The sequence below is a fragment of the Nelumbo lutea genome, chromosome 5 (genome assembly GCF_056320005.1).
Source record: "Nelumbo lutea isolate HS-2025 chromosome 5, American lotus-T2T, whole genome shotgun sequence".
Classification (NCBI taxonomy): domain Eukaryota; kingdom Viridiplantae; phylum Streptophyta; class Magnoliopsida; order Proteales; family Nelumbonaceae; genus Nelumbo; species Nelumbo lutea.
The window spans coordinates 83,166,512-83,178,153 of NC_142688.1; the positions used below are offsets into that span (position 1 = coordinate 83,166,512).

At 39.8% G+C, this 11,642-nt stretch overlaps 1 protein-coding gene across 1 annotated transcript; it reads right to left on the minus strand.

The window, feature by feature from the left end:
• Positions 1–3,859: 3,859 nt before the first annotated feature.
• Positions 3,860–10,627, minus strand: LOC148853151 (putative serine/threonine-protein kinase WNK4). Its single transcript, XM_088945944.1, has 8 exons — positions 9,719–10,627; positions 6,576–6,841; positions 6,218–6,441; positions 5,875–6,032; positions 5,438–5,765; positions 4,993–5,316; positions 4,224–4,771; positions 3,860–4,089 (listed from the first exon to the last, which is right to left on the minus strand). The coding sequence occupies exons 1-7, from the start codon at positions 9,806–9,808 to the stop codon at positions 4,266–4,268; spliced, it is 1,896 nt and encodes a 631-aa protein (XP_088802070.1). The 5' UTR covers positions 9,809–10,627; the 3' UTR covers positions 3,860–4,089; positions 4,224–4,265.
• Between the last annotated feature and the right edge of the window lie 1,015 nt (positions 10,628–11,642).

Here is an 11,642-nt window from a genome sequence, read left to right on the forward strand (position 1 = left end):
GATCCAAATTGATAGATTGCTGAATTCTGAGATTGACATTTACTGCTTACTCTTCTAACCTGAATTGAAGGCAATTGGACCAATGATTTAGATAGATTTTAATTTAGGATTTCTTAGCTTTCATTAGAGTTTTGATTTATTTGTTGATCAGATAAGAAGTGTTCAATTTAGTATTGGTAATTGTTTCCTAAATCCTCGTGGGAACGATACTTCACTCATTACTTTATTACTTGAACGGCTAGTGCACTTGCTAGTGTCACAATGAGCCACACATCAACTGTCATCGTCAAGAATTGGACATCGGGACGCAGTAACGACGGGTGGTCTGTCGTGGTTGTCTCCTTCGATCTGCTGTGGATTTTCCCGATTCCGTGGGACAACCTTCCGTAACAAGGTTTGCAGTTGCTCAGTCACCTCTGCCAACTGTTGTTTGATGTTATGTGTGGTTGTGCGTTGTTCTTCAATCGCTCTCCAAACAGCTGGGAACCCCTGATCTCCGTCACGGGGTGGGTTGCGACTGCTACCATCTTGGTTGGCCATCTGACTGGGCGAACTCCCTGCTCTGATACCATCGGACGCAGCGCGGAAGCAATGGAAACCGGATCTGGCTATGCAAGCATCGAGCGATCGCTAGCTTCTAGCGAAGAACACCGAATTCTCTAGGAGAGAGAAAAAGTGACGAAACTCAAAGAAGAGAACTAGAAGAAACTATGAAAAATCTGAAGTATGAATTGATTAATAATTCTGGGAAATAGCAGTATTTATAATACATTGAGAAATTGTAAAATAATTAGGAAAGAACATGAATCTTGATCTTGATCTTGATCCTCTTGAGCTGTCTTGATAAGGTCGAACCCTCTTGGAATTCTTGGGCTTGATCTTCCACTGTCCGATCTCCTTGGTAGTCCTCTATGCTTAAATCTTAGGAAGTCTTTGGAAATCTTGATGATGCTTGGAGTCTTGCTAATCTTGATAGTCTTGGGAGTCTTGAGTTGTTCTTGATTATCTTTCTTAGACTAATTTTGATTATCTTGGGTTCTTGACTCCTTCTTTATCTTGACTTCTTGACTTATCCTTATCCTGGAGCTGCCGCCCCTAGGGTGAGATGGGCCTCCATCAGGTATATTAATTATACAAGGCCCCAATTCAAATTAAATATGAATTGTTAAATAATATATATAGATTGAGAGATAGAAATGGAGAGAGGATGAGGACAAATAGGTAGAATCAAAACTAGTAAAGTCTCTTCCAAGAGATTTTGTGGGACTGATTTTAAATTTTCTCTTTTACCCGGCCGGGCCCCCCACCACATGGTAGCCTTAGATTCAAGTATGTGGGCCTCCTCCAATATGTAACATTTCAACTAACAACTTTTATTAAAGACAACCAAATCTTCTTCCAGCTCTCATCGTTTCTTTCTTTCCTTGTTTCAGAGTCATAAATAGTTACAAATCCTTCACAGTAATATATCTTCTAGCTGTAACGACAATTGAGGCAATTGATTTTGGGATGTTGATGATTTTGTTCCCCCATCTTACGTACCCACTAGTTTGTCAATTGATTTTGCCAATTGCATGCTTAATTTGTCCGAAATAAAAAAAAAAAAAAGGAAACAATTGCAATTATTGTTGCGTATTCAGTATTTCTTATTGGAATTAGAAACTTCAAATTTATGAAGTATTTTTTTTCTTCACGTTCACGAGCAGGAAGACAGAATATAATGCAAAAGGAGACGAGTCGGGCGGGGGATGTATACAGTCAAATCACAGCCTATATAGCGGCTAGCCCATTTTTTAAAAGGTCTGTGATCTAGAAGACCGACATACCGTATAGAGCACAGCCACAGGCCCACAGCTCCTCATATGGAATAAAGGAAAGTGCTCTGCAATGGTATTTTACAACAAAACAAGTAGTGGAAGCACAGAGAAGATACAAAGAGTACTTCCTAACTCTGCATCTTCTGCAACTAGCCGCAAGAAACAAGACAGTACACCACCTGCTGTTCCACTGTCGTTTCTCAAGGATCATATGGTGCTATATGAATATAGGCATCAACCCAGGCAAAACAGTAGTAGAACCTATATATCCAAATCATCAGAGATTGGTTCATCACTCTCCCCCACCTACCATATAACAAAGGAGGAGAAGAAAACTCTAATTAATGGCCCAACATTGTCCCACCATGTACTTGATCACAAGAAATTTTTTCAAATTAATATACACCCAGATCTTCCAAAGGCACTAATCTCACAATTCCACAACATAATAAAAGATGATTACCGTCCATCTTAACCTACTTAATTACAACCAAACTCAAGCACAAAGTAGATTTACTGCAAATAAATTACAAGCTACTTCATGGCTCTTTTGAGTTTCGATCCTAACACAGGAATTGGATGTGCCATCAGGCTAACATCTGGCAGCAAGGAATCTAGGTATTAAAAGACCGGCCGGCCGGCAGCACATTCTGATGCAGATAAGCTGATAAAATAACTAAACTCAAAGAATAACAAGGGAAACTGGTTGTTGCTAATCCAGGCCATCAAGTACATGCATATATATAGATATATTGACCTAATTAATGATGACAAGCTAGCTTGGGCGACCCACTTCATGACTTTGTACATATTAATAATCTATAAACCAATTAGCACTTCTTGCATATTTTGCATGGAAATATCAGTCCAATATAATCAGCAGAACCCTATATATGTCTCTGTAAATAACTATATATGTTTGGTACGAAAAAACCAAAGTCAGTTTATTTGCTTAGAAAGAATTCCATTAGTAACAAAGGTTGACGCTAACCGATGGCAAGCTAGTGCAAGATGGCATCTTGTACTGCTTTGCCTATCGAAAGTGAAGATGAAAATCAATGCAACCATGGTGAAGTTTTTCTCTCGTTTTTTCCTTTTGTTTTAAACAACGTCTGTACTTAATTTGGGGGTAGTGACACTTAATCATTGAACTTTCATTTGCCAGCACTTTCCCCCTGCCCTTAGAACTCTATAAAATAAACTTCAACTTAGATTCACAAGTGACTGTTATGTGCATGTTTAAACATTTTTAAAACCCCAAATTGCTTTTATATCATTTTTTGAGACCATGTTGTAGTAATTTGATAAATTACAATAAAAGACAGAAACATAAAGAAAAAGTAGAAATTACACAAAATGCAGAAAATACAAAAAAAAATGAAGAAAATTGGGAAATAAAATAAGATATAAAAAACAGAAAATAACAAAGAAAAAGAAGAGAATATAGAAAAATGAAAAGATAAAAACAGAAATTGAAAAAAAAATACAGAACTTGAAATGAACATTTTCATAATTTTTATCTTTACCACCAAAGCCCATGGGTCAATGTGCTGGAATCTAAAAGTTCAAACTTTGAACTTCAAAGTGGGTCTCTATCACAAACAAAAGCTCGGGGGTTAAGCGTTACTAACTCAAGTACAGGGCAGCAGTCAGTTTCTCTTATTTTCTAGGATTGGTCTATGATACAAATAAAAATTTATAACCAATGAACTGATATCATAATAAAAGTGGTAAACAATCAGGTGATATTCACAGGGGTGGTGGTTAATTCATCAAAGCCTTCCTGGTATCATGTCTTTTCGGTAGCACGGTAGCATAGGTTTTTCCTATTTTCTATAAGTATCTTATCCATGGTCTAATTTCGAGTTGCAGTTGCAACTCATTCTCATCGGATTATGATGAATACATGTCTTCAATGTCTAATTGACAATCTCATTCCAAACATTTTCCTATATGTCAAGGATTGCACTTACATTACATTCTTCCATACTATACATAAATATAAATATAATGGATTAAACACGACATTTTTCGTAGTCATCTTTTCAATATAGAAATACACACGCATATATATATAAATATATATTCATCAGGTTCGACAGATTGTGGGGGAGTGTCAAGGCCTTAGCCCAAGCCCAAACCTCAAAGACGTTGCCCCAGCCCAAGCCCAACACAAGTTCTGAAACTGATCATAGTTGGGTTCCAGACTTCTAGTAGAATGGCATCCAAAAAATAGTGATCACGGTGGGCTCGAATACTTGTGTACCGCACACTACAACAAACACACCATGCATAAATATTTACATCAGTATGAAATGAAATGAAACTAATCGCAGTCCAGACATATGGCGTCGTCGGTCTTGAAATTCACTTCAAAAACTTGAGATGAGAGGTTAAAATAATCACCTCCACCCGCGCCACCCGGTCACCATTTAAATCCTCGCCTCTTTACCATCTCCCCAAGCCCCCACATGCAGGATTAACACACATAAGCCGGTAATCCTTGTCAGAAAATTCGTGGGGAGCTTGATATCCGATACTCTCCACAGCACCGACTGTCCTGAACAGGCGACGCTTGTTTACCTCTTCCACCAAAGAGCGGTGTAACAACTGGCTACGTACGTCCACCAGTGACCGGTTCCTTGTCAATCGGCGGTTATCCATTAACGTATTACCTGCAGGTTCATTTTTACCACAAGCTCTGCGAGACTCTGCTAGGACGCTAGGTTGTCTCTGTCGATTCATACCAATGAAGTGGCCCGTCCTCGGCTTCTCCTCGGGACAGAATCTCGTGGATTGGTGAGTCATTGCGGCCGGACAGTAGCACTGATCTCTTCTTCTTCTAGGACTTTGATTGAAATCATGTTCACTGCCGGAATTGTAGTTGAAGTTGGAGTACTGGCCCGAGCATACGGAGCTTTGAGAGCTCGCATCATCATCACCAAACAAGTCACCTGCATCAGCATTTATTGTTTCACCAATAAGCTTTGGAGTTTGAGCTTGGCTTTTCAGACAATTGTGACTTGTGATCAGCATAATATATATATATATATATATATATAGTTGAAACTAAAAACAATTAATGTTCCATTGAACAGATACAACCGAGCCTCGAAGTCCTAATTCCTTGTTGCTTTTGTGCCCAAGTGTGTATATGTATCAGAGCACAGCATACCTTGAAGCCAATCGTAGCCATATGAGGAAGTGATCAATCCAGAGACAGAGTATGAAGCCTGAGAAGAACACGAGGAGAATGAACACGAAGGATGGTAGGGCACATCGTCGTCATCATCTTGATAGTTAAGAATTTGGTGAGGATGGTCATGGTGTTGAGATTCCTTCCAGTGTGGCACCAAAGCTGAGATCTCATCCTCTATTACCTCTGCAATCTCAAACGGTTCACGATCTGTAATCTCTAACTCTTTCACCATCTCGGTTGCCACATCGATCGGAGTATCACTTAGAATGTCAAATGGAAAATATATGTTCCTCACACAACCTGTAAGAAACAAAATAAATTCCTCACCGCTCAGAATTTCACCATCCAATCCAATCACCCTGTGTATAACTAAATCAATATAACTTTGCTCTCAGAACCCGTTGATAGATTCTCCTCTTACCATCTTTATCAGCGATCTGAACTTTAAGAAAGATGGTATCATCTTCAGGGTTCATCTTCCCAGTGATTGTCATGTCTGTAGTAGTGCCTATTGCTGGAGCAACTGGTTGTGGCACATATACTTGACTACTCTCCGGCGGAGGCACAACATCTTTTGCAACAGTAGGAGGGTTGGGAGTTGGCAACATCTCCTCAGTGTCAGATGCAAGGAAGGGATCAAGCAACAGTTCCTTGGCAGGGAGCCTCTTTACAGCGGTGTCCAAGCATTTCCCAATGAAGCGTTGCGCTTCCGAGTCGCGAATCCGATAGAACGCGGCTGGTAGCTTTCCCTATAACGTGACGTGACGTGACGTGACGTGACGTGAGTATATTAATTAATTATTCACGACAATTAAATATGTATTATAAATTATAATATAATGGAGCTTAATTAATTACCGACGTCACTTTCTTGTAGATTTGAGCTGGGTTGGAGCATTCGCTGTATGGGTACTCGGCGGTAAGCATCTCTAGCACACACATTCCAAAGGAGTATATGTCTACAAGCTCGTTGTATTCTTCTTCATATAGTTCTGGCGCCATGAACTCCGGGGTGCCTAACAACTCTCAAATCAAATTTAACTCAACTTAGTACTGGGGATACAAGTATTCACCACGCTATATATGGACTTTCACTTCAATTCTCCCAAATATAACCAATAACCTAGGCTAAATGAACCAGCCACGTTGGCCCGGTCTTAGGACTGAACCAGGATGGGAGATGAGAGATGATGATGATTACCTATAACACTGTGGGCCGCTTGAGACCCACGAAGAATAGCTGCTAACCCCAGGTCACCAATCTTGACTTGCCCTAGATGACCATTGACGAAGATATTATCACATTTGAGGTCCCTATGAATAACAGGAGGATCATGACCGTGCAAGTACACAAGACCGTGTAGGATTTGGCGGGCCCAATTCTTCACGGCTCTTATGTCCACCCGCTTGTATCTCTGTCTATACCTGGATTAATTTAATTGACTCATCACAATCACAATGCCACGCCACAGTAAATAACATACCTAATTCAGCAACAAGCACGTAAAAGTAAACAAGAAGATTTAAATTTAAGGAGAGAATAAGTTGACAAGTCTTACTCTCTGAGAGTGCCTGAAGTAAACATTTCGGTAATGAAGTTGAAGGTTCTGCGATCAATGTCGATCCATGAGCTGTAGAACCGGATAATTGAGTCGTGGTTGAGGGTGCTCAGGAGGTGTACTTCCGAGTACAGCCTTTCCAATTCCTCCGGTGACCGGAAGACGTCATTCAGCTTGGCTTGGTTCCATGCCACCTCCATACCAAGGACCTCATCAAATGCCTTATATACCGTCTTCATGGCTCCTCGCCCTAAAACTTCGTCGAACTGCAACACATAATGGAACCCAGGGAACGCTAATCGTCGTCACAATTTTAATTTGATAACCCAAATTATGGACAAAAGGCAGCAACAAAGATACAAAGATTTTCTCATGGATCACTAACACTACTACTATAATACTATACTATCAGTGGTGTCAATTTCGGAGCTGGGCTGGGCTGGGCCGGGCCGGGCCGGAAAAGAGGTAAACTGAGATTTTCTTACAAATACAGGGGATTATGCGTATTAACTATTGTCCTTTTTGTGATTAGTGCCTCACTTGCGATGAAAGCAAGCACTGTTCTAAAGAGGAAGAAGCATTGCTAACCTGCCCCTGACCTCTAACCAAAGGACATGACATAGGTACTGGCCAGGCCCTAAGTGAGCCACTTAACAGCCCACGCCAGGCCATCGGATGTGAAAAAACCATCGTAGACAATCCACCTCATAAATCTGAAATTGTAGCCCCTCCTAGTCTAAACCGCATCCTTCCCGTGGATTTAGCATCAATCCACGGTCAGGATTCAATCCAAATCTTAACTCCTCCCTAGCAAATAGCGATAGGGGTGGACTGAGAACGGTTAAAACTTAAAACCCCAAAATCAAAACAAATTAATAACAATGTTGCTATGACGTCATTTAGCACTGTCCTTGAATACGAAGCCTTGGTCCTTGGACACCCACCGTAGATTTAGTGCATCACGTGGGATCCAGTACCCAGTATCCATCCATTATGATTTTGGACACTGGCCCCACCCACAAATGATGTAAAATATCCACAAATTTATTGATGTGTCACCAATATTCAAAACTTCAAATACTGATTTCACTAACACCTGTTAATAATATGGCATTTATTGATATTTATTACTTATTAATATACTCTGGAAGGTAAGAGAAACGGATGAAATCGAATCCAATGGAATATACCTCACTCAGATGCAAATATTAAAAAAAAAAAAAAAAGTCTCAGATACAAACTTTTATTCAAATTGAATTTAACATTGAATTTTTGGGAAAAAAAAATCAAAAGAACTTTGAAAAAATAAAGATGGATCTATAAATCGGATTGAATAAGATCCGATAGGGGTGGATCTAAATACGATCCTATCATAGATCGAATTTGGATCGCCCTCTTGCACAAAATGGTATAATTTGCAGCTAACATGTCAACCAGGCTGAGGTGAGCGAGTCATCTGTGCCAAAAGATGTCTGGCCCAGCCCACTGTTGGACATAACAAACAATTTCACTATTTCAGGCATTAACGTAAAATCTACATCCAGCCCAGCCCAACCCACGGCTAACAGTTGGAGGGGGAGGTGGTGGGTGTTTAATCTGTTGACTATTCAACATGTTCTTGGATATGACCATGAGCCAAAAAATGGATGAGATCAAATGACTCACTTGGGGAGGCGTCACATCTAGGGCATTTTGGTCGTCAAGAATCAAGATCTATGGTTCTGTTAATCCAAGAGCCCCAGAGATTCTTATCCAATCACTGTGCCGAGCACCATGTTTTCCAAACGGAGCTTCAAAAGCTTATTAATGCTCATAAAATAAAGTTTACGTACAAATACAACAAAGAATTTTTGGAGGATTTTTCTTATACAAGGCTGAAGAGCAAATATAAATGAACTATCCTTCGAGCATCATACGACTTGCCTTTTCCTTCTTACAAAATTGTACAATGATGTGATGCTCATTTCCGAGTTACAATTAACTTATCAATTTAAATTAATAAAATTAAAACACCCATAAGGGTACAACCATTATACGATGGTTATATACCTATGCGGATTGTAGATTATGAGGAATTAAAACACTGATTGTTAAGAATTTCAGGAAACTTGGGGTCAGACCTTTAATCCTTGGTTAGTGGACGAAGAAGGGTTATTAGAAAACAAAATAAGCTGCTATCAAATAAAAAAAAAAACAGAACAAGATTGTTACTGAAAACGTTTATTTAGAATTCATCAAAACATGAGATCAACCTTGTTATGAACGGTCTCCTTCATGACCTATTCCTAAATCTGCAAACAGAGTTGCTCAGACTCTTGCCCGTTTAGCTACTGGTGATCTTGTCACCCTGCTTGTATTTCTCCGCTCATCCTGGAGAAAATCTGTTTTTGTTAACCAGAATTGAGGAATGGAGAAATGGAATCAGCGCAAGGGATCTCTTTGAAGTGGAAAAAAAGACTTGCAATTTAATTAGAGAAGAAATATTGAAGATTAGAAAAGCGGAATTTTGGGGAAAAATAAAGTAGTAATAGGTCAGGAACATGTTCCTTTTTCATTATAAAGTCTGGATGGCTCTTAGGACGGCCTTAGTTTTAGCAATGACTTTCTTCTGTGTATGGAGGTTTGAAGATGATGAGTCGGCAAATTTTGGTTTACTGAGTTTTATGAATGGATTAATCAGTAGATTAGGCAAGACTTGAAACCATCAGTTGTTCAGGATTTCTTAATTAGCTATGAACATCGAACCACAATAGAAATAAGATATCATTTGATCTAACTAACGTACGTCTTTATCTCTATACTTTGAGAAATGAATATTAAAGGTTAGGAACCCGCAACAAACCTATATTTTAAATTATGGTGGACTTTTTGCAAGCAAGTTGCTGCTCATTTAACTAAGCCTGTTCCTTTTTCTTCTTTTTTCTCTCTTTTTTTTGGGTTTTTTCATATAAAATCTAGCAAGGTAGGTAATCCATCTTTAGTCCTTGCCCTCATGATGCTTCATCAGAGTCAGAGATGCTCTCTCTCTCTCTCTCTCTCTCTCTCTCTCTCTCTCTCTCTCTCATGTAATACGAATACGAACTATATAATATAATATATAAATATACGTGTATATGAAAAAAAAATCAGGGCGGAAAACTTACTCGTCCATACCGGCCGGTTGGATCGGTTTCGACGTACCCATAATCGACGGTGACTCCCTCAACACCGTCCCTGAGTAGCGGTTTGTACATGTTCTGCGCACTGTGAACGGAGTAGATCCTCGAAACCTCAAAACGACGAACAGACTCACCTTTTCCTTTTCTTTTAACCTTTTATTTCTAAGTATATGTATATAAATAGTAGTATTATTTGACTTTATCTGGGTAATGGTAACAAAGAAGAGTGGCTGCTAGATCCGAGGCTTTCCTTCGTGGTTTTCGTAAGAGAAGACACCAAAAAGGAGCCAGAATAGCCTGGAGTAGTCGATCCTGAGCATGATCCAAGCCATTTCCACAACTGCCGCACCTGAGAAGTCGTATTCTCTAGCAGACATTTGATTTATAAGATGAGGATAGACACGAAGAAAGATAGTTGACAGAAGGAATTAATGTGAGCCCAGAATAATGAATGAAAGAGAAAGAGAGGGTGCGTGTGAGAGAGAGAGAAGGAAAACAAGATTATCTTTTTCTCCCTCTGCTTGACGAAGCTTCTAGCGAATCTTTTGTTATTGGAAGGAGAGCTGGAGGGAGAGTATTCTGTATTTCTGTTTGCTCGGGAGAGGGATACAGAAGAAGCTTAATTAGAAATTGGAGAAACTAGAGACGAGGCTGTGTGGGAGAGCAGGGCTTCTGAACTTGAAGAATCTGTGGCGACGCTTCGGTAGAACCATTTGTGGACGGAAGAGGAGGAATCCAACCGGAGATCACTTGTAGAGAGAAGTTCAATAAAAGAGAGTCGGTTTATACAGGGGGAGCAGACGGACCGACCTAGGCCTAGAGGGCGTAGAGCGGCGACAGACGGAGAATCTAAAACGGAAATAGGGAGATAGGAGACGATTCAAAAAGTTATGGAGAGAGGTGAGGGTGGGGGAGGCGTAGATAAAGGGAGAGAAAGTAATAGACGGAAGTGTGATGGTGGCCCCACATAACTGAGCTGGCGGCGCTAGTCGATATGCGTGGCGCGGTTCATCTGACAGTAGCCTTAACGGCGTTACTTCATTCGACCGTCACCGTCTCGACACTCACAGTCGACACCTAGCGCACACTTGAGTTGAACGGGAACCCTACTCAATACTCTAGTGCTCCACGCTCCACAGAACCCAGGCAGCCCTCCTGACTCAGTGACTCCTTCTCGGGTGGTCTAGTTCTCAAGTGACAACGCTTGGCTAAGATAGATTTTTTTTTTTGACTCTTGAGCCGAGCCGACCAACAACCCCTCCAAATAATTGCAGATTGGCAGTATTCTCAAAGTCAAACCCGATTACAAATTATTATCGCAACGCAACCATCCAAATTTACAAATTACAAAAACCCTTTTTTTTCTCTGCTTTGCTTTCCTGTCCCGCTAGCTAAATAGAATTTTCACCATTTGGCAGAAAAAAGAAAAAACATATTTTTACACGTAAAATTGCATAACCTTTGGAAAAAGCATTTCTGATGTGTATGGTGCACGCGTGACAATTATACATGCACTTCCTTGGTTTCTTCGTCCTTACCAACCGTGTGGATTATTGGATTAAAAAAATAAAAAAACTGTGTGGATTCTGGTTTCAATGGGTTTCTCTTGGTATTTCATTAATGTTAATGATGAAATCCAAAAATTGTCTCAAGCTCAAGAGATGCGTGAAGTGAAATTACTTATAAAACTACTTGTAGAAATAACTTATAAAAGGTATTATGAATTATTAATAGAACAAAAATACATAATAAAAACGATTCATTATTTCTTCTTGCTTTATTCTGCTAAGAGCTAAATTTGAACTCAAAATCTTTACCACATGGCAGCCGGATAATTCCTTATTTTTTTAAGTTCAATATTAAAATCAAGCATTAAGTATCGATACGATACTTCCGATAGGGGCGTATC

What these genes read in the sequence shown, in the direction of transcription:
- LOC148853151 (XM_088945944.1), bottom strand. Translation starts at nt 9,808, where the DNA reads ATGTACAAACCGCTACTCAGGGACGGTGTTGAGGGAGTCACCGTCGAT. An exon ending in CAACCGGCCGGTATGGACGA is followed by an intron (nt 6,842 to 9,718) that starts GTAAGTTTTCCG and finishes TATGTGTTGCAG; the next exon opens with TTCGACGAAGTTTTAGGGCG. An exon ending in TGGCTACGATTGGCTTCAAG is followed by an intron (nt 4,772 to 4,992) that starts GTATGCTGTGCT and finishes ATGCTGATGCAG; the next exon opens with GTGACTTGTTTGGTGATGAT.